Here is a 23,411-nt window from a genome sequence, read left to right as displayed (position 1 = left end):
TGAATTAGTTTGAAATGTATTCCTCTCAAAATTCACATTGCATGGCTGCTTTCCATTTATATATATAAAATCCCTCCATGCATTTTCCTCCTCCTCAGCCACTATTGTTTTACACAACACTAGAGATACATACATTAACACACACACACACACACACACACACACACACACACACACACACACACACACACACACACACACACACACACACACACACACACACACATTCATGTTTGTTAGCTGTGTGGTTACGGACCACAGATATCTCAGATGAGAACACTGGTATGGGTGATACTCTGATAGAAATCTGATGATGTTTCTAATTCTTTGTCTGCCTCTCATGCTCATACACAGACACACACAGAGACACGCACACACGCACACACAGATGCAAGAAAATCACAGAGCCAGGGGGATCGGACCACGTCCTCATGAATGTATGAGGTGGGGAGATTGAGCAAAAGAGAAAGACAGAGAGGGATGGATTGAGCTGGATGGAGGGATGTGGGGGTAGGAAAGGACAGGGACATGCTGGGGCTGAACTAGATAAATATGGAGAAACACACATGCACACTAGTGCACACACACACACACACACACACACACACACACACACACACACGCACACACGCACAGACACCCATTATCAGGTTATGGTAGATTACACTCATTAATCGTTGTAGCAGGTGAGATGTGTGACGGTTGGTGTTATCAGCTGGAAATGAGTAACGGTTCGTTCAAATATGTATGGGCACACGCATGCCGCTCAAGAGGATGGAGAGGATGGAGAGGATGGAGAGGGGGACAATGAGAAAATAAGGAGAAAAGGTGATGGAAGAATTAGTCATGGAGAGACATGGAGAATGACACTTAAGACACAGGCAAAGAATAGAACAGCGGAGGAAATAGTGGACTATCAGAGGCCTATAATTTAAATGTCAAAGAAGGCTGATCGGGAGATGACATGATGGACAGTTAAGTGTGGCCCAGTGAAGAGGGGGGATGAAGAAAAGAAAAAGACAGAATTAACAGGATCAGTCAGCACACCCTTTCAGGAGATTCATGACTGACAGCCTCAATTATCCATAGCATGGCCTCCATCCCCCACGGCTAGCTTTCCTCCCCATCCCTCCTCATTTCTGAGAGGCTTGCCACTGGGAAGGCTAATCAGGAAAGTCCCAGGCTCTGCGGCCGGCCACCCTGGGGCTCACTACTCGACCAGGACCTGATGAGCAGATCACCCACTGACAAACGGTCACCTACTGACAAATTTCCATACGGTTGAGATACCTGCACTGTGCTGTGCAGTGAGCAACCATAATCAGTGCTTTCCATAAGACTGGTTCCCACACAACAGGAATGACACAGTGAAGGCTTACCTTGATGCTGGTTGGATATTTGTTTTTCCCTCAAAATGTCCTTCTTGACAATATTCAAAACTGATCTGCCAATGAGAAAGCACAGAGAAGGCCCAAATGTGAATGCACTTCATTATTAAACAAGAAGTTACAAGTAGGATGCTTACTTTGGTGAGCACTTTCTGTATCTGCTACACTAAGGCTGGGTTGACATAGCAGCGTTGCCAATGCAGAGGGCTCCAGCAGAAAATGAAACATAGTGGGTACAGCATGTTTAGTGGGATGGCAGCATGGATAGAATACGTTATACAGCGCCAGTGTTTAATTGCCATACAAGTCAGGTTTCCACTGACCAACACAAATGTTTTTGTTGCCTTTAACAGAATTCCTTTGAATTCAATCTAAAAATGTTTTATAATTCCCCTATTTTCATGCCCCTAAACTGCTGATTATTGCTCTAATGCCTAGTTTGTTCTCTGCTCATTGATACCACTATGGATCCATGTGTACACACACACACACACACAAACAGACACACACACACAAGTGCTGCTGAACAGGTAGGGTCAAATTTCTACAATCTACATTGGAAAACAATAAAATGACCCTACAAGAAGGTTTATTTGCAGACACAGTTGTGTGTATGTTAAAACATTAGTATGCTGCTTCAACAAAACCATTTGAAATATTACACACTAAAGATGTGTCTCTGCCTCTGTGAGAATGATTACTGGCACACTTTTCAGATTCTGACTGTGTGATACACTAATCATTCCGGATGACGTTCAGAGTACAATGAATGGCTCTGAATCATAAAATGTACCTGACTCATGAGAAAATTACTCCAGGCCTTTTCTATAGATCATCGTCCACTCACTGTTAATTGTCTGCAGTGTAGCCCTAAAGAGTATCAGTTAACTTCACATGGTTAAACCCTCCTTGCAGTGGAGCGCCAAGTATTTAACATCATATGAATTCTCTTCAAAGATGGATTTAAACTTCGGAAGTGTAATCTGTTCTCCTACCGTCCCATTTACAATCAGCCAAGCCCTCTTAATCACCGTACGTTCCATAGCTATTCATTAATAGAACGCTTAGTGTCCACCCTCTGGCTGGAGACGCTTAATTCATTTTTTATTTAATCAATGTGAATTCTGTTCTTAATAGACACTGCAATACATTTAGTAATATACATGAAGACGATGCACGTTTAGAGAATGTACGTTTGGGGAAAAAAAGTATTGCTGTTTCATGAGCTGGCACTGATAAGGGGTCGTAAATGCATGGACTGTGACTCGTTCGAGTTGTACCATGCTGCTCAACCAGTGCATGCTGGGATGGCGCAAACAATATATATGGTTCTGCTGAATCTAAACTGTAAATAATATAATATAACATAGTTAATAATATAATGAATAAATCTCTGTCTTCTCCTCCCTCAGGTCCTCCATCCGCTCCAGAGAACCCCATCTCCACAGTGAACGAAACCTGCATCACCTTGGAGTGGTCGCATCCCAGAGAAACAGGGGGCCGAGGGGACATCACCTACAGCCTCCACTGCAGGAAGTGCTCCGGTGACGGCAGGAAGTGCACACCGTGTGGTAGCAGCATCCATTTTGTTCCTAGACAGTTCGGCCTCTCGTCAACCACCGTGCTGGTCACCGACCTGCAGCCGGACTCCAACTACAGCTTCACTGTTGAGAGCCAGAACGGAGTGTCGGACTTAAGTCCTACACCAAGAGGAACTGTAGTCATCAATGTGACTACATCACAGACAGGTGAGAATATACACGCATTATGGGTGTAATGTATATGTAAAACAACTAAATCCCCAAATTGAAATATGACTGTCAAAACACCAGTATTCAGTGACACAGACGGCTCTTTTATAGAACAATGTTTATGTGTGGCAGTTTGTTTTCAGATTTAAATTACAGTAAAAACTTTTAAAAATATAAACCCAATGGTGAAGAACGTTATCATCAGCCTGAAATAGGAATACAATTGATCAGAGAGAGTATTTTTTTCTTCAAATTTGTCTCCTGATTGAAGGGTTTTCACAAAAGTAACAGGCTTTTACATGGTAACTGTAAAATCACTGCTGCGCGGCATCACTCTGATGCCAAAAAATGACATCTCTGCAACTCTGACATATATTATCATGCATGCATATTGCAGTGTGGGACTATGGGAAATTGTTGCAAGAGAAGTGTGTATGACTAATAGGCCTCATACTATGGGCATGTGTGTGTGTGTGTGATAACGAGAGGGGGAGGTCAACCCACACGAGCATGTGCCCCAATGTGTAAAGGCTTTGTAGGAGGTCGCAGGGTTTGTGGTTAATAACACCAACCGTTCACACACCATACACACACACGTCACACATACACACATCGGAGAATGCTCTAATCACAAATGTATAAAACAGCTTGTAAGCTCTCTCTCATTAGCAAAATTACATCACAAGCACTTCAAATATGGGTCTTCTCGTTATAGCACAGTAGGTATCCATCTGAAATCTCTCAACCTCTCCTTCACAGCCCACTCTTTTATCACATTTTATTTTCATCTTGCTGAACTTAACAATATCTTATTTGCTCTTACTTTCCAATTGTGTTCTTTGTTTTCCCACAGTGAGCGTTGTGTTGAAGGAGAGGCGAAGCAAGGACAGTGTGACTTTGGCCTGGCAGGGTCCAGAGAGACCCAACGGAGCAATAGTGGAGTATGAGGTCATCTACTATGAGAAGGTGAAAGAGATGCACACCCGCTCATTTTTTTTGTTTTGTCAGATTTGTAACAGAAAGCCTGTGTTATACACTGGAGGGGTGGAACAGTTTTAAAGTTTTGGGAGGTATTTGCTAGGTATTTGGTAGATGGTAGAAAATTGGTGCCACTCTCATGTCTGTACGGTAAATTATAAAGCTATTGCTAGCAGAAGGTTAGCTTAGCTTAGCTTAGTACAAAGACTGGAAATGGGGACATAGCTGGCCTTGTTGTGGCAAAAGGTTTAAAAGAATCCACCTATAAGCACCTTTATACTTCTATATATCTTGTTTATAGTGTAAACACGACACCCAGCCTTACACAGGGGGCTATTTGCCAGATTATATATAAGCCTGAACCAACTAGTCGAGACTCCAGGAATTTACTGGTCCTGACCAAGAAATTGTACAGCACATTACCCCCTGTAAAACGTCAAATTGTTTGTTTTTTTCACTTGTTGCTAAATGTATTAAAAACGGACAATTAATTTGTGAGCTTCAGACAGCAGACACTAATTTCTCCCCTTTTCCAGCCTTTGTGTTAAGCTAAGCTAACCGGCTGCTAGCTGTAGCTTTATATTTAGCATACAAATATGCGAGTTGTATCAGTTTTCTCATCTGACTTTCAGCAAGAAAGCGAATAAGGACATTTACAAAAATGGCAAACTATTCCTTTAAACTCAATGCTGATTTTTTTTTTGAGGAACCTTTTAACAGGTTTAACACAGCATGTTTCTCTCCCCCTTGTTCTCTCTATATACATATCGTCTAGACTTGTAGGTTATGGGTTTAGCCTCAGGGCCCGTCTGTAATGACTTGTACATCACAAACATCTCTGTCTATCCCTCACACCTCCCCTACTGCTCACACCAAGCCAATTAACCACACATCTGGCGAACAAACCGTGTAAAACAAGGCCAAGGTGATGAAATTAAGCCTCTGTGTGTGTGTGTGTGTGTGTGTGTGTGTGTGTGTGTGTGTGTGTGTGTGTGTGTGTGTGTGTGGGCAGGCATTAGCAGTAAAATAGTGTTAATTCTTGTTGTAGAGTGTCTTTCATTAGGTAGAGAATCAGTCTCTCTGCAGGGAATCAGTTTACTGACAGACACACTTATTCTTAATTCATCCTTCTACACGCACATTTTTAACTGCACGCACACACACACACACACACACACCTAGGTAGTCACACACCTTGGACTACAACATAGTAGAGGAACGAAGCGAAGCGGGACTTGAGTAACCACATATTGTCCCCAGGAGTAAAGGGATAAGAGGGGATAAGATTTGGGACTTGACAGATGCTCATGTTTAAATCCGACCAAATGGTCCGATCATGATCAAATCAGAACTTAGTGAGGTGTACAGTACGTAGCCCCTGGAGACATTTAAATGAAACTATTTGAGGTGTCTATTATTTTCAGACTTTTTTTTCAGTCCCTCTTGATACCACAGTCCATTACTTCCAATATTACCCTTTAGAGTATATCTATAATTTCAGCCCTTACAGTATTCTCCGTCCCTTAATATTATCCACTGAATGTAGTATTAAATTCCCTCCTTTTGCTCTTTCTTCCACTTCAGAATCAGCGGGAGCAGAACTACACAGTCTTGAAGACTCGCTCCAACATGATGACAGTGGACGGGCTGAAGCCAGGGACCACATACGTGTTCAGGGTCCGGGCCAGAACCGATGGGGGCTATGGGAGCTATGGTGGAGAGATTGAATTGGAAACCAGCCACGAAGGTAAAGAGATGAATAATATTTGCTCACAACAAATTACTTAATTTCCGTTTTTCCTTTTGTGTAATTGGATAGCTTTTTTGTTGTTGTTTTATATTCCTCTTTTTAAAATGTCCTTGTGGTTTTCAGCTGTAAAAAAAACAGTAGCAGGCAGTGCACTGAATGTAGTTACATGCCAGTCTTTAAAAACAAATCACAACTTAAACACCACATATTAGAGGTAAACGGTGAACATGAGGTGAGCTAGAAGCACAAATATTAACTGCAGAGCAAAGAGTACTGGCATATTATATAATATTACAGTACTGTAAGAGTCTGATTCAGCCCAGCTGTACTTTGAATCAATCCACCTGATGGCTATTAAATAGCTCACTTTTCATCCGAATGGCTTATTCAGTTCTTTTGTCAGACAGAGAAACTGCAGTCGGTTGTCATCTACGTGACTGAACCAGCTCTTGAAAGTATCCTAGAATACCTATCATCTAAAAAGGAGGCAGCCCAATTTCACAGTGAAGGAAGAAACTATTTGACAAAGATTGTGAGGATTTGATTCATACCAACGACTAGAGCAAAATGAAAAAAGGTAGAAGAAGTTTGAATCATCAGAAATGAACATGACTGGACATCTGATTCTTATTTTTGGAGTGGTTTTACATTACATTAAATTACAGTCATTTAGCAGACGCTTTTATCCAAAGCGACTTACAATCAGTAGTATATTACATATCATTCACCCATTCACACACTGATGACAGGCTACCATGCAAGGTGCCACCATCAGACTCTAACTAACATTCATGCAACATCCAGTCCACACCTTCGGGAGCAACTTGGGGTTAAGTGTGGTTGGGGGGGTTAAGGACACATCGACTGCCGAAGCCGGGTATCGAACCACCGACCCTCTGATTGGAGAACTACCTTGCTCTCCACTACGCCACAGCCGCCGTTTTACTCACCCAACTGCAATTATACCCTAACACCAGTGAGCACCGGTGATCTGTGTAGAGCACTATTTGTTTTCCTTTTTTCCTCTTAAAGGACACTGTCTTTTTACATTTAGAAATGTATTCCGTACTTACCTTACCTTTGGTAAAGAAGAAGAGGAGACACAAAAGAGAAATCTATGCCGGGTTCGATTCAGGCCATTAGGGCCGCTCCTCACAAACAGCTCTGGGTGCACTATGATGTATGTCTGTCGTGATGTTTTCAATCCCTCTGTCACTCTGTCCTTTTCTCTTTTCTTTGCTGTCATCCACTTTCATTATCGCTTCATTATGTGCTCTAGTATTCTGTGCTTTAGAGGCCTCTTCAAAGAGAGCATTGATTCCCAGACAGGCAGGCAGAGGGGGATAAATCAGTTAATGTATAGCGCTGCGCTATAGATTGTCTGTGTAGCACACAACGGCCACACATTAGCCTTTTAATCATTAAACGATCAATACAAGTAATTCAAAGTCCTGCAACAAATATCAGGAATATGATGTTAAAAAAAAAGTAACTCACGGAGCTCATGACACAGGTTGGGTATCACTGGTATAAAGCTGTTTCCAAACCTTCATAAAGAAGGTTCATAGTCAAGTTCAAGGCTGTAAAATACAGCAATCATATCAAGGTTATGTAATCAGATCAATTATATTGATTGTTAAAGAAGGCTGTATATGTGTGCAGTAAATGTAATAGGAGATCAATGCTTTTCTGTGGCTGCCTAGGGGCATTAATTTGCCCCTCCAACACACACACACACACACACACACATATATTTACAGATATACATACACTCATACAGACACACGTATCTGCTCATGCTTAGCTAAGCCAGATAAATAGCGCATTTGTTTTGAGTAATGGCTGGATTGGTGTGGCGTAAAAATCAATGCCTCTTTGCAGAAAGTTCTCCGCGGTAGCCTTGTTATGTGCAATGTTAACATATCCATTTGGACAGCGTGGCCGAATGGGAATGGCTTTCACGTCTCATACCCTCATAGGCGATGCAGAGAGGGAGAGCGCTTTTCATCAAGGACCTTACTTACTATTCCATCCACCTCCCTCGCTCTCTTTTTCAACCTGTCTTTTATCTCCTTTTCTAATGCTATCATATTTCATTCTCTCTCCCTCTCTCCCCGGCCACACTCACCTTGCTGTCTTTTTTACTCCCGGCCTACCTTCATCTTTTCTACCCTCACTTTCCTCCGGCAGAAAAAACATCCTCAGCTTCTGTCCATCCTCCATTATGCTTTTGTTTATTAATCCACTTTGCTCCCTTTGTCTCCTATATAGATGTCTTTGCTATCGGGGACCCTAACCAGTCCACCATTCTCGCTGTGTCCATCGCCGGAGGAATCGTTCTCCTCATCTTCCTGGTGACTTGCTTCGTTGTCAGTGGAAGGTAGGGTGAAAAAAAAAGAAAGAAACACACTACAGTCCCTAGTGCACCCTAAACAAGGGTGTTTTTTAAGTAAGTTAATTATTTTTCTTTTTATTATTATCAACAATAACCATGAAGAGACCAAACTCAACAAATTGTTCAGTCTAACTAATACTATATCTTATTCCTTCACTGTTGTGCAAAAACTCTTAAAAACACATATAAGAGACACTTCTTTGTGCCGGCTGACACATTCTTTTGTTATTAAGAAAATGGGTAATGTAGTTCATTTGAGTCGGTCTCATACAGACTGTCCTGCTGCCGTAAATGCTCACTGGAGCATCAAATCTGCAGCTGAAATTAGCCCCCAACAAATTCACTGGTTACCAAATGAAAATGTATATTTTGTGGTCAATTTTTTAAAGATTTACATCCTGGGGTGACAGACAGGAAGTGGAGAGGGCTGAAAGACAGACTAACGAATTGTTGGTTTGGACTTGTTGGTTTATTCCTTTTTTCTTTGTTGTCATACCGTTTCTGCAAAACCATCAATGTAATCTCATCAGTGGCACGTTATAAAGTAACAAAATAAGAAGGCTTAAATTGAAGCTGACTGAACTTTGAGTGCAACGTCTAAGGTAGTGCTGCCATGAGGTTTGCGTCGCGCTCTCTCCATAGGAAAACAATAGCTCATGCAAAAAAAAAAAAAGCATCTGCCACTAATCATATGCAGAGGGCCTTTATGATAATGTAGAGGAGCATTCACTCACACACAAGCATTACGCACAATCTCCCACTTGGTCTCACTTCATATCGCTCTGGCTCTCTCTGAGGGATTACATGTGGGAGTGTCAAAGCACAGCCTCCAACTTTGACATTTGTACTGCTGCCAAAGCCTAAACTAAAGGCTGTGTTATTGTGCATGTGAAGAGCATGGACCCTCTGTGATCACTCTCTTTGAAGGTTAGGCTGCTGTTAACGCTCTGTCTCAAAGATGGCCAAAGAGGAGCAGGAGATGAGAGAGGAGAGAAAGGGGAAATAAAAGAATGCCGATTGGTGAGAGGCGAAAAAAGATGAAAGCATTGGAGTTAGGAGAGGGCTCTTTGGAAGAAGAAAAAAGAAAGGGACAACGTCAGCAGAGGAGAGGAGGAAAAAGGGGATGACAGCATCTGTGATTTACCGTGCCTGTAACTAAATGTTTATCCTCTATGAGCTCTGCCCAGATTAGCTTCATGTTAAGAAAAGAAACGCAAACATGCACACACTGACGTACGCACACTAAAAACATTAGTATTGATTCAGGTGATTGCTTATCAGGCTGAGTGCTCTATTCACTATTGACTAGGAGGGATGTAATCAGTGGAGACTGTCCCGCGTGGCACACACACTCTTACACACATACACACACACACACATGAATGGGGAACACATCAACATTTTGTTAATCAGAGGGGAATTATGAGGTTGTGCGTGTAGGAATCAAAACAACCTGTTAAACATGGTGTGCCATCAACACACGCGATGACACAAGTGCACTCACAGTCAGCTAATCAGGTTTCACAGAATGGGGAGGTGTTAACTAGGTTTTACAGAAGGGTCGATGCACCGCCATGAATTTCAGGCGTCTCTCTCTTCCTCTTTCCTTTCACTCCGTCTTTATCCATCTTTGAGGACACTCGCGAAGAGAGTAGTGTTGATTACTGCTTTCTAGTAAACGACTTCTGTGCAATCCGTCAATATGTGTGTGTAGGTGTGTATTAGGTGGAGTGCGTTTGTAGCTGTGGAATCAGGCGAGGATCAAAGCTACATCACTAGAGAGGGAGGAGGAGAAAGAGAGAAGGGGGAGGGGGGGAGATGGACAGAAGGAAGTTAAAGTAGAGACACAAGTGGAAGAAGAAATGAGAGCGTATTAGATAGGCCGTGGGAATGACAGACTGTACCAAAAGGGGTGGGGGGGAGATACATCTGAAGTATGTTTGTGCCACTTGAGAGCTACATTTTGAGATGGTGTGAAAGAGAGAGAGAGAGAGAGAGAGAGGGAGGTGTGTGAGAGATTGGAAGGAAAAAAAGATTGATGGAGGGAGGAGGAGAGCCAGCGGCACAACGGGAAGAAGGAGAGAGGTGCAAGGAGCAAAAGATGAAAAGGTAGATTTGAAGAGTATTTGAGAGAGGAGGAGGAGGAGGAGGAGGAAGGGTGGTAGATGCAATGGGAGTGTCATACTTCAGGTTTTGGTCTGCTGTTCTATTCATTTCGCTTCATCTTTGGCTCTCTGGCTTTCATTTCCTGCTCCTTTCTTAAAATTTGGATGAACCCCCCTGTTTCATCCAAATGTGTACGGGTCTCAGCAGATTCTCGAATCTGATGCATTTGCTGAGACCGGTTCAATGCGGGTGATGATTAAATCGGAATTTAAATGGACACAGATTCAACCAGGGTTGAAATGATCCCCCTCCAGACCTTTGTAAGCCCCCCCCTCTAAATGTCAGCTGTTTAAATAATTTCCCCAATAACCATTAGACTGGATACGTACTGGAGAGCTTTTTGTTCTTGTTTTGCACCTAGTTCACCCTTTTTATCCACAATCCTGACCACATTTTGAACACCCTGATGGAGGCTTTTATCACTGAACTATAAAACCACAATGAATGCCCGTACAGTCTCTCTCTCTTTTCTCACTCACACACACTCACGGCAGCCTCGGCTGGCAGGCTGCTACACAGCTATGCCTCATAAACGAGCTGATTTGCAGGCCATTCTGTTCTGTCCTGTTCTCGTTTAATAAAGTGCTGTTATGCTATTGTTACCGCAGGAGGGAAAACATGAAAAAATGTCGAAAAGCTCCTCAGACGCAGCACGGCGCTGACAAATCACACCAGTTATTGCTGTGTGCGTGCCATTATTACTCTGTGAGTGTATGCGCCCCGGTGTGTGTTTGTGTGTGACGTCGGTGCTTTTTTGTCCTCCTGAGGGTGCTTTGGCAGGCTGGCAGGTGCGAGCGATGGGAAGTTAGCAAGCGACTGGCATCGCCACGGACCCGGCAGATGGCCTTTCACTCAAAAAAGCTTTTCTCTCCATCGGTGCTCACTTTCTCTCACTCCTTGTTAAACATGTTACAACTTCTGCCGCCGGCGTTGAGTGTGTACGCCTCTGTTTTGTCTGCAGTCTAATGATTCTCCAGCTTTGCAGTCGTCTTCCCTTTCTTAATAGCTGCAGGCTTTGGTTGTACGCCAGATTCTAGTGTGTTTTTTCTGTGTTCATATTTTTAATGTGCAGTTTTGGTGAGAAGTCAGTGTGAAGTTGATCCATCCATGTGATCCCTGTTTTTTTTTTGTTTTTTTTTAAGACGTCTCATCTGCTTTGTGTCTCAAAGTCTGCCTTTCTAAGTGCATCTTTTGTTAGAGCCGGGGATATTCAGCAGGGAGTAAAGGGGTGCAATCTGTCTGAAAATCTTGAAATAATAATAAGGGATTAATTGGATTTAGTGTGAAGAAGATGAACAGTTCTTTACTAAAGCCAGATTTACTTTTTCAACATAGGTAAGCTCAAAAAGAAATCTATTGAGCACCATCTTGCAGGGTAGTTCAGTTTTCATCCACGACAAAAAGAAGATCAAACTTTCCAGAGGACGAACCTACAAGCCTAGATTTCTTAAAGAAGAAAAACATCCTTTTCTGAGGAGAGTTTTGAATTATAAAGAGTGAAAGGCGGAGAGACAAAGCTAGGCAGGAAAGTGAGATGTCATTATAACGTGGCTGATTCTAGCAGAAAGACTTCTCAGTCTCTCTAATGGAGAGCGTTAACAGCTACACCCCTAAAACACAATAGCTTGCTCTGTTGATGTGCGTGTTTGTGCACGTAATATCTTTTACCTCCGCAGCAGCTGTTGTAGCCGCCCAGGGTTATTCTGAAAAACTTAATGACACAAAAGAGGAGAGGAAAAGAAAAAAAGAGGAAGCATGCGCTAATGAAAACATTCTGTTGAGAGAGCAGAGTCAAGAGTTAGCGAGAGAAAGAGGTTTGTGAGAAACTGAAGAGCACTAATTGAGTTTAAAACAGCACAAAGTTGTGCTGGAGAGAGTGTGTGTGTGTGTGTGTGTGTGTGTGTGTGTGTGTGTGTGTGTGTGTGTGTGTGTGTGTGTGTGTGTGTGTGTGTGTGTGTGTGTGTGTGTGTGTGTGTGTGTGTGTGTGTCAGCTTGTTTGTATTTCAAGGAGACGTGAGATGTTAAGATTAAAAAACTCCAAAGTGAGTGAATTTGTAGCTTGGGTGTGGGAAAGAATTTAAAAAAAGATAAATTGCTCCATTTTGAACTACGAAATAGAACAAAAACAGGAAGTAAACTAGAAAAGTACACTCAGTAGAGAGCAGATATCTGCCAGATGTATCTGCAACAACCACTGCTGTAATGTTTGAATGAATACAGACACAATTATTTAACCCAACATTTAGACAGAAAGTGGCAGACGCGCTTTTTTTAAACTTATATACGCTCATTTTAATCTTTGCAGCTTTCTGCACCTGCTCCATGTAGGCTCACGTTTTTATTAATGCTTTTAGTCAACACTCGAGTAATGCACGCGTGAACATCAGATTGATGCCCCAAAAAAAGGCACTGCAAAATATATATTTATACATTTTTGCAGCCTATTTGCGTCATCGCGACACTAAAGACTCTATTTCACTGGGACTTCAAGAGTAGTGAGGGGTCAGCAGTCAATGACGGTATTAAACAGTCTATAAAATATGTTGTCAATGAAGTGTATTATTAAAAAATCGGAAACACTGCAACCACGAGAGGTCTTGGAGCATACAGTCATAAAATAGGTCAAAAAATATTATGCTGATGGGTCCAGTGGTATTCGAGATTAGCCGTGGAAGGTAGACGGACAGAGATGCACTCATGCACGCACACATAAACACTCACGCATGGACACAAAGATGCATAATCTCCTGGCAGAGATAATATAAGAATAAAACAGGAACAAAGGCACATGTTATCCAACTGGTGGATCTGGTGGAGGTAGAAATCAGCCAAAACATTCCCTTCCCTGTGGGTGGTGTTGGTCCGTTTGCTTGATAATAGCACTAATAACGACTTTAGCAGCCAGGCGATTCTGTGTAACAGGAACAAAACAGGCGATATATGTGATGGTGGTGATGTGTGTGTAATGTCATAAGACAGATTTGTATGTGTTGCTTGGATGCTGGTGCTTTCAATTACTGCAGCTAAGCTGTAGGGTGTAGCTGAATACAGCTTTGTCTGCAGAATGCCTAGAAAGTAGCTCTGAAACATTGGAATAATAGCAGCTAGTCGCCGCAGGTGCAAAGCTATTTCACACAGGCGTTATGCAAATGAGCAGATGTTGCAGTGGGGTTGATCAAATGTCCTATAAACATCAGACAAATTCAAAACTGTTTTCGGTTGGGATTTTTAAGTTTATAGTGCATTTAAATAAGTGTTTTCCATTCACACACACACACACACACACACACACACACACACACACACACACACACACACACACACACACACACACACACACACACACACACACACACACACACATTATGACCGTGACCTAATCAATTTGTGTCTGTGTAGTTACATCATTAGGGGAATTAGTTTCACACTGATGTGTTCGCAAATATAGAGATACACTTCACCTGACGATACAGATGACATGCTAACGTCTCTCATTCTTTTCATTCTCTCTCATTTGACCTTTTCACCAGGTTGTTAAAAATTTGGCTACATCACGCCAATTAGCAAAGACCCGCTCCAGACCTCACTTCTTCTCCCCCACCTTTCCATTCCTTTCTCTCCTTTCCCTTCTATTACCACTCTCTTTAATGAGCAGGAGTGAAATGAAATGTTTCCAAACAGGTTGTTAATGAAACATGGACAGATTTATTTTCTCATAACTCTCCAGCTAATCATTTCCCCTTCCTAATAATTAGCCAGAGCTGAGTAAATCTTTTTACACTGTGGTCAGAGAGTGCTGAGCCGGTGCCAGACACCTCCAAGATGGAGAGAGAGAGGGAGAGAGAGAGAGAGGCCCACTTGTGTTCCTGAACGTTACATCACCCAGACTTTTTGTCAGCTTGTTTTCATGCTGTTTTGACTCTTAATTAATTATCCACCATCATATTTTATGAACCTCAGTTTATTAGCAGTGAACGTGATTTGTTTTTCTGGTTTGTGGTTGAGGCCTAATTTTGCTGTGAAACAATGAGAGTGAATTTAATCCATTGATTTCATTCAGTAATTCTTTTTTATTTAATAGCTTGATATTAAATGGAATCACCATTATCATCAGTAATGATGGGAGCAAATACCCGGGGTGTGTTTGTGTGTGTGTATTTTTAAACATGCGAATGTGTGTGTGTGTGTGTGTGTGTGTGTGTGTGTGTGTGTGTGTGTGTGTGTGTGTGTGTGTGTGTGTGTGTGTGTGTGTGTGTGTGTGTGTGTGTGTGTGTGTGTTTGGTGTGAAGAAAGGAGGATAGATGTGTCATTTCATTGTGTCATGCCGGAGGGGTGACTAATGATTTACTGATTTCATTTTTCTAGTCATTCTGATTAGCAGTGGGAAAGTGATGTGGAAAGACAGGAAATGAAAGAGGAGAGGAGAGGAGAAGAGAGGAGAGGAAAGGAAGCATAGTATTTTTCTGTATGAATGATCCCCTCTGACTCTTCCTTGTCTCAAAGTGTATCAATTTCTTCTCCCGGCCTCTAATCCTATAAAAAGGTGGCCAGTCATATTAAAAAAAACTAAGCGATACCACGCAGCTTAGAACTACACACTGTATGAGCTCTCTTCACGTCTCAGGTTAACATTAGTCCAAGGTTATTCACTCTCATGAAGACTAACCTATCTCGTGTCTCTCCTTCTGTCCCCGACACATCATCCTCCACACACACCTTGGGTCTTCTTCTACTATCTCTACCTTTAGTGCATAATAAAACTAAAGACCTCTCTTGTCTGATCTCCTCTTTTCATTCCTCTTTTCCCTGTTCTCTCCATTTTCACTCTCTTTTTTCATTACATTTCTCTACTTCACACCCTCTCAACTCCATAAATGTTTCTTCTTTTTCCCTCTGATTCAGGTAGATAGACCCTGGTGGCTCAGTAGATACTTTTCATGAGGGAACTTTTGTGAACCGCAGGCTGTTACAGCTTTAAATATCAGAGAATACAGTAGCAGAAAAGTACAGTTTGTGTCACGTAATGACCGCCCTCCATATCAGTGAGAGGTTATTCTCTTAATTCCACACTGCACTGTAATGGTTTAGCGGCCCCAGAAAACTAAAATGACAGCAGAATCACTGAGTGCTGGTTTTAATTATGAGAAGGAACACAAATCAGTGCAGCAGTAGATGTTATCGATGCGCTCTTTATAGCCTGGAGTTTGACTGAGGGGGAATGGGAGCAGCAATAGAGCTAGAGGCTGAATAGACAAATAAATTAAGACTAAATTAAGAGAAAAAAAAGGAGGCGGCTTGCTGTGTCGCACATTTTTTAATCTTCTTAAAGGTTTACAAAATCAGGCTGATTCCCATTGTGTTTTAATACACGACATGGGCCCAAATGTATCTATTTTGAGATTCAATGGATTTACTTGCCACATGCTCACACAACAATTAGAAAAGGTAATGAAAAGGAAAAAAAATTAACAAATATGAACATATGAAAGTATTACATATAATATATACAAATACAATAACATGGTGTACATACTCAAGTGAAAATATGAAAATGTGCTGGGCAATGCAAACGATTAACAGATGAAAAGGCTGAGGATATAATGAGGTCAGAGTTCACCAATCCTGATGGCCCTGAGGGAAGATTGATTCAATCTTTATATTAAAAAGATTATGCCATGTTTTAATTCTAAATTCACTAATTTGGAAGGATGTTTTTCACCAGTATTTAGAACCATGACCTGACGGAGAGACACTCTGAATTCAGCCTTTATCTTGTGTTCATGTGAGTTGACCTCCACGTGCTCTGGTTTCCTCCCAGTGTCAAGTGGATCTTCAGTTTGATTAAGTTTTTCTGTCTTCTGTTAGCCTTGTGAAGGACTGGTGACCTGCCCTAGCTGTAGAATCCAGCTTTCCCTGTTAGGTCTATGTGATTGAAAACTTTGATTTTTAAGTTTATTTAAGGTTTATTTTGACTCTTTCATGCTATATTTGGTTAACTGACTTTTCTCCAATTTACTGTTGCATCATGGTTTAGTCTAGTCAATTTTCTCTTTCACTCTTTCTCAGGACACTCAGGGCTGTTGACTGACACTCGTCTCTTTGTCGGCTCTTAATCCGTCCATCAACTCTCTTAGGGGCCATTCATATGTTGCGTGTGGAAAACACCAGCCGTGCCATGTTCATTACTTTATCCAAAATGGTTGGGTGGGGGTCGCGATACTGTTGAGCCTGCCATTTCTTAGAAACCAAAACCTGCGCATTGCGATGACGATGATGAAGTTTTGCTTATTTAGCAGTAATCCCAACTGACTAAAATATACAAATATAAATCCATCACAGTCATTTTACTGCTGGATTTGTTGTAAAAAAAAAAGAAGTCTCCCAGTTGTAATTGGTTGTTCCTTATCACATAACATGTGTTATGCTGCAGCGTTCCAAAACTTGAACTATTTTCATCCCTGGGCGCAGCAGCACGCCCTGAACAAAATAAACTTTTGCTAAGCTCTTGCTTTTGCAGAGAGGGCGCAAAAACACGACAGGTGCACCACCCCTTAACCTTTTTGTTACTCTCTATGTGCTGAGTTGTTCTTCTTATGTCTTGCCAATATTCAAGGTCTCCATCCCACCTTATTTAAATTCATCTTTTCTCTTGCACATGTAGCCGGCATCCCTACTGTAAAGATTTGACATCTCCTCCTTGGTGACTGTTCTTACTCACTCCATCTCCATTTAGGGCTCTTTATTCTCATAATATGCCTACTCTCTCTTCCTTTTTATCTTCAGCTCCTGTTGTTGCAGCACACAACACTGCCCCACCCCTCTTTCTGTCCACCTCCCTCACGTTAACCTTCGCGTTTCTATTCCTATATGGCTGCCTCCCCGTCTCTCCTCGCTCTCCCCCTCCATCTGATTGCTTGTTAGTTGGTATGCAGGCTTGGACCCCCATTGTGCGTTCTTGCCTGTCAGCACTCTCTTTTTTCCATCTCCCCCTCCACCTCGCTCTTTGTTTCTCTTTTCAGCTCCAAGGAGGAAGAAAAGGAGGATGCGTGTGTTATTGGAAAAGGGAATAATTCTTTCTTAAAGGAAGAATTAAGGAAGAATGTAACACCCGAGAGAGATAAAGGGCAAGAAGGGAGAGCAAACAGGGGAGGGGCTTTGGCTACGATAATATATGGATGAAGTTCTATGAAGGTGGGAGCTTGCTAGCAGAATGACAAATGGGTCTCGAGTGACAGAGCATTATATTAAAAAGTAAATTGATATGCAAATGTGGAGTGTGTGGCTTTGGAGGACAGGGATAGCCTGTTGTCCTCACTGAAGTGGAACAGAGAGAGGCGGAGAGAAAGGTGAGAGCCCGGTGTGTGATAGTGATATCGCAGTCCATTAAAGTGTGTGTTTTTTTGCGCAATCACCGCAGGTGTGTGTGCTTTAGATCTGCATGAATACACAGCTGTGTGTGCGTGGTTGTGTGTTTACTGTACGAAACAGCAGAGTATAGTGTAATTAGATGGCAGCTAAATGGAACGGCAACTTCTCCCACAGTGACGGAGAGTGCTAACTTCAAACTGGAGCTTAAAGAAGCAGCTGGTGGCGACGGGAGGAGGACTGTCTCATTACAAAGTCTGTTCCAGCTCAGGGGGCTATAAACGCTCATAGTGTAACGTGAAAACCTTTGGCATCCAAATTAATAGCAGACAACTAGCTACTCGACGGGGCTATGTGGTCTACAAAGCCATGTTTTTTTGCAGTTGCAGAAAACTAAAGCCACTTGCAGAAAACTAAAGCCACTTTTGGGCAATTATGAATACAATCAAAACAATAAGCAACTACAAAACTAAATATGCTTACTTGCTTTGCTGAAAACGTTGTGGCGGAAACATGCAAGTAGTTATCTGGATTACAAGCACTGAGAATGATTTTTTTCCCAATCTAGGAAGAGACTTTCCTATACGGTTGTTGTTAAAAGTACAGGACTTTGATAGCAGAGTGTTCAACATGTCGGGTCAGCTGACGAAAAAGTGGCGTAAATGACAAAAAAACTGGAGTCACACCTGACTCAAGATTCAAAATGAAATGTCTTGTGAACTTAAGCTCAAATAAATTGAATGAAAACATCAGTTATGAATGCACGAATGCATGACACCGATGCTAGATTGGGAGCATTTTGGTTGCCTCTTAAAGGCTCTCAACATGTAGATGGCAAGCAGGCGGCTCACAGCTAAAAGTGCTAACAGCTAGTGCAAACAACGGCAAAAGTGCCGACAGAGCTAACAGTTGTTACCTGAGGGGGAACTGGAGGGGGGATGCCACACTTCTGCAAAAACTCTTTCTGTCAGGACGGCATTATTAGCTGTAACCACTGTATGAGAGTAGTGCAACGGCAGTGAGCTAACCAGCGGGGCACGCTCACATGCACTGACATGCACTAAAAGCACGCACGACCGGCCTTGCAATGTCAAAAAACTGATATAGAATTTAATAAATCTTCATAAAGGAAGACTTTACTCCTATATCTTCACATAGAAGAGAGCTGTTTGCTGTCATAATAATGTTCAGAATGTTAAAAACAGCTCCTTTAATGCAAACTACAGTAGCATGTGGAGCCCCTGGAGGAAAAGAAGAGAGGTACTGGGCCAAAAGCTACTCAGGTGTTCCATTTCCTGATGTCCATTGTCTATTTATATTCTAGTTAAATGAAAACAGCATGTCAGGGTTCTCTTTTTGAAAATGTAGCTAAGACTGCAATCTTTTTTCAAACCTAAACCTATGACCTTTGAGTGCCTAAACATAACCATTAAATGTTAATCATGCTTTCAATGACAGTGGGTATTGTAGAGTAATAATTGTACAGTAAATCTGAAAATGTATTTTTTTAAGGAATAGGGTTGATTCCCAACATGTGTTCTGTAATGAATCCTGGATAAATTGAAGCAATTATAGAAAGAAGTCGCAAATACAAGATAACATATTGCTGTTGACTGTAATCAGCTATACGTTGGTGAAAGCAGATCCTCCAAAGAAAGAGCATTGGCTAAATATTGATCAGAAAAAGTGAGCTCATTGGAGTAGAAAGTGATTTTATTTCAAGAAAGTTGAAAATGCTGAACAAGCAGCCTAATTGTTTAAACATGAAGTAATGAGAACCATCCATATATGTGTGATACCCTATGACAGCTAGTTGTTCTGTAATGTTGTTTCTGTACTGCTAGCAAATGTGAAGTATTAAAAAAAGCCTGTGGCATCAGACTCCCTTATAGATGAATTATTGTTCAGTTGCATTAAGTTGTAGATAATAAATAAAATATCGATATCAAACACACACAGAGCCACAGCTGTCGGGTGAAAACAAAAGCCACAGCCATGTCAAGTTTTGTGCCATGTTTGAGACTCTGCAGCACTAATGATTCATGACACTTCTAACTGAAGAGGAGAAATGAGTAGCTCTGTAATTACTATGGAAATGTGTTCATTCCCCAGTAGACACACACACTCACATATGCAGCCATGCAGCCGTGGAGACACACACACACACACACACACACACACACACACACACACACACACACACACACACACACACACACACACACACAGATACACATCCAGCAGTGATGGGGAAGTGTTTTGAACATGCGTCTTGCAGAACTAAACATGTGTGTGTCGATGTAGGGGGGGCAGACGTAGGACCCCACAGGATTATCACAGTTGGAGCAGAGGTGTGACCCGTGTCCCCATTCCCCATATGCTCAAAACACATGCCCCAAAGCACTGTGTGTGAGTGTGTGTCAAGGGGGTAATGATAGTCCCTTGGTGTTTGACTGGCTTGAGCCCAGCTGATAACCAGGTGGGGCCCAGAGACCATTAGGTCCCCCTCCTCTTTATCCTCAAATACCAGCAACGAGTCTCTACCCTAACGCGCGTGTGTGTGTATATTCCCAAGAGAGCCTATTGATGTGTGGGTTATACCATGCATTCAGCTGTGTAAAATCAACACAAGGATTAAACACCAAATGACTGAGATTTGCTGAGCCCAGTGAGACCCCGCCTTTCTCCATTTCTGCCGCTGTGTCTCTCATTAATGCTTTACTCTGTTTCTATTTCACTCAGTATTTTATTTTTCTCTTTACCTTACTTACTTACTTACTCCTCACCCTATTTTCTTCACTAAATCTTTGCCATTTATTTTTGACTTCCCCCCCTCTCTCCTCTGTCATCCTTCGCTCTGCTTACCTAAATCACACACAGTCTGTGCTGCTGATTCACAGTTACTCTTGGCTCTGTGCCCAAATCAATTAATCTTCATGATGGACAGACATACCGACTGGTTGCTGCTTTACCTGCACAACAGTTGAAGAGGATCGGACATTAAAGAAACAGAGGAGAGGACAGGAGAGGAGAGGAGAGGAGGCTGTAGCATTTATGTTTGTTGTTTAGTACCTCGTAATACGAAACTGCTTTTACATTTTATGTTTTTTGTCCTGAAATATTTGGGCTGAATTTAAAAGATCCATAAATCTCAGAGACAGTGTTATAGGGGATCAGGATTGTTAAACACTATTTGAGGCGGAAGCTGAACCTAGTGAAAGAAATACACTGACACAAACACACACACACACACACACACACAGCAGCATCCCCCCACATTGAGGTCTGTAAAACAGAGTAAGTTAAACACTTCCTCACAGCTGGACGGCCGGAGCGAGTTAATCAATTTGTCAATACCTTGTCTTGATCGTTGGACTGACCCGCGCTGCAGGGTGTGTGTCTGTATGCACCGGGGGCTGGGGGGAAAGGGCATAGAGGTGTGTGTTGGTGTGCGTGTGTGTGTGTGACACATGATGCTATTGAAGGCAGTGGTGAACGGCCAGAAAGAGGAGTGTGCATCATGCATAGATCTGCCTCTATATGGACATCTATGACACACACACACATTCAGTAAACCTCAGGTGGAATTGACAGGTAGACGCAGAGAAAAAGAGGAACAGTTTGTTTCCTCCGAGCTAGTCTCAGAGGAGTGGATGTGCAAAGACAAAGGAAATATCTAGTTCACCACTGTTGGCTGTGTAGTGCGGTTCTAGTGCATTCTTAGAAATACTTTTTATTTAACACCTGTGTGGAATTGCACATACACACTCAACGGTATGTGATCTTCTATAGACGTGCTAGTAAGCTATATTGGTATCTGTGTGGTGAAAAAAAACAATCTGTGCTGTGTATATAGGTCTAAAGTATATACAAGATCATAATCCAGCTGTGCATTTCTCTTTCAGGCACTGTGGATACATCAAAGCCAAGCAGGACCCCGATGAAGAGAAGATGCAGTTCCAACATGGCCGAGGTAAAGAGACAAACACACATAGAAATGTTTCTGTGTTCATCGCAATCATAAATGTGCATGTGATGTAAAAAAAATTCCCCACTGCAATCAATAATTTTCATAACTTGAAATGTGAGTTTGTGCTTATGTAAGCAAGCTTAACACCATCCTGCAATGGATCAAATCATCTGTATTTATGGTTTACACAGTTGAAGACACTCCAAAGACACAACTGCTGTTGGTTATTCACATACAACAGTAGTTCTTTGTTTGCATACCTTCAAATGTTTTGTTAAAAAAGTCAGAGCTACAGTTAATACAGTTAGTGAATATCTACGTCTACAACTTTGTAGCATTCTCATCTAAATAATCCACATGGTTTCACACTCTTGCACAAATATTTGCTGGCAAATAATAACTCCTAATGGGTTCCTGTTAAAACGTATGAGTCAGTTTAACACCACTGTTAACAAAGTAGTTATGTGTTTAATTATGTAATAATTTGCAACGTCACTCAAACAGAGCACCCACGCTCAAGCTCCCATTTTAACATGCATTCACACTGCTGAAATGCCAAGTAGAAATCTGTGTGGGTTCCAGGAGGAAAACCATTTCTGCGAGGGATCAATACACTTAATATAGATACACTGAGCAAACGCACGCTGTATCAGCACATTTAACTTTTATTTCTCCTCTTTTTTTTTCGCTCATGCAGTCAAGCTGCCAGGCAGCAGGACCTACATCCATCCTCACACCTACGAAGACCCCAACCAGGCTGTCAGGGACTTCGCCAAAGAGATCGATGCTTCCAATATTCGCATAGAGAGAGTCATTGGAGCGGGTGAGTTGGCAGTAAACAGCAGTCGAAGACTTAAATAACTCCAGAAACAGTAAAACTTTCACCTGAATTAAAATAACTATTGCCTTTTTCTGTGCGTGTGTGTGTGTAGGAGAGTTTGGGGAGGTTTGCAGTGGTCGACTGCGTGTTCAGGGAAAGAGGGAAATCTACGTAGCCATCAAGAGTCTGAAGGCGGGATACTCTGACAAACAGAGGAGGGACTTCCTGTCTGAAGCCTCCATCATGGGCCAGTTTGACCACCCGAACATCATCAGGCTGGAGGGTGTCGTGACAAGATGTGAGTGACCGCACACTCCCCTTTTGATTTCTCTGTAGTGAGTGAGTGTGTCTCCCACATAGCTGATGGTGATGTAAATAAGAGCTAACCCTGGACCAGATAAAAACTCCATTTCCATGGCAACACTTTGATGACACATGGCGGTGTGCATGTGAACGGCGGATATCTGCCACTGATGCAGCCACTTGTTTAATTCACATGATTGTGTGAGATAGACACAGGCCTGGTTCAGCACGATAGCCTCGCTCTCAATCACACCCTCTGTCCATCTCTCTCTCTCTCTCTCTCTCTCTCTCTCTCTCGTCTCATACCTCTCAGTCAGTGTGCCTCTAATCTTCTCATTCAATCGCTCCCCACTTCTCTCCTGTCTCTCTTTTGTCTCCCTCACTTAAAAACCCAGAATACATCAATGCAAAGCAGGCAACATTTTTTTTAGCTCTAACCCATTCTGTAATCTCCTACTTTAAATCTCAAAATAGGTCATCACCAACACAGGCATTGTAAATTGTATCCGTATTTCTGTTGATTTC

At 42.1% G+C, this 23,411-nt stretch overlaps 1 protein-coding gene across 4 annotated transcripts in view; it reads left to right on the top strand.

Moving 5' to 3' along the window:
• The window catches only part of epha4b (eph receptor A4b), a 64,757-nt gene that overhangs the window by 27,114 nt on the left and 14,232 nt on the right, over window positions 1–23,411 (top strand). For 3 of the 4 annotated variants that reach the window (XM_054596824.1, XM_054596825.1, XM_054596826.1), the window contains exons 6-12: window positions 2,801–3,136; window positions 3,993–4,105; window positions 5,702–5,864; window positions 8,139–8,247; window positions 21,699–21,766; window positions 22,461–22,586; window positions 22,696–22,881. In XM_054596824.1, coding sequence (XP_054452799.1) covers window positions 2,801–3,136; window positions 3,993–4,105; window positions 5,702–5,864; window positions 8,139–8,247; window positions 21,699–21,766; window positions 22,461–22,586; window positions 22,696–22,881 — 1,101 coding nt within the window. The remainder of the gene's footprint in view (window positions 1–2,800; window positions 3,137–3,992; window positions 4,106–5,701; window positions 5,865–8,138; window positions 8,248–21,698; window positions 21,767–22,460; window positions 22,587–22,695; window positions 22,882–23,411) is intronic. The other variant, XM_054596827.1, reaches the window with a different exon arrangement.

This window comes from Anoplopoma fimbria, chromosome 3 (genome assembly GCF_027596085.1).
Source record: "Anoplopoma fimbria isolate UVic2021 breed Golden Eagle Sablefish chromosome 3, Afim_UVic_2022, whole genome shotgun sequence".
NCBI classification, from domain to species: Eukaryota; Metazoa; Chordata; class Actinopteri; order Perciformes; family Anoplopomatidae; genus Anoplopoma; species Anoplopoma fimbria.
This window is presented reverse-complemented; position numbering and strand designations above follow the sequence as displayed.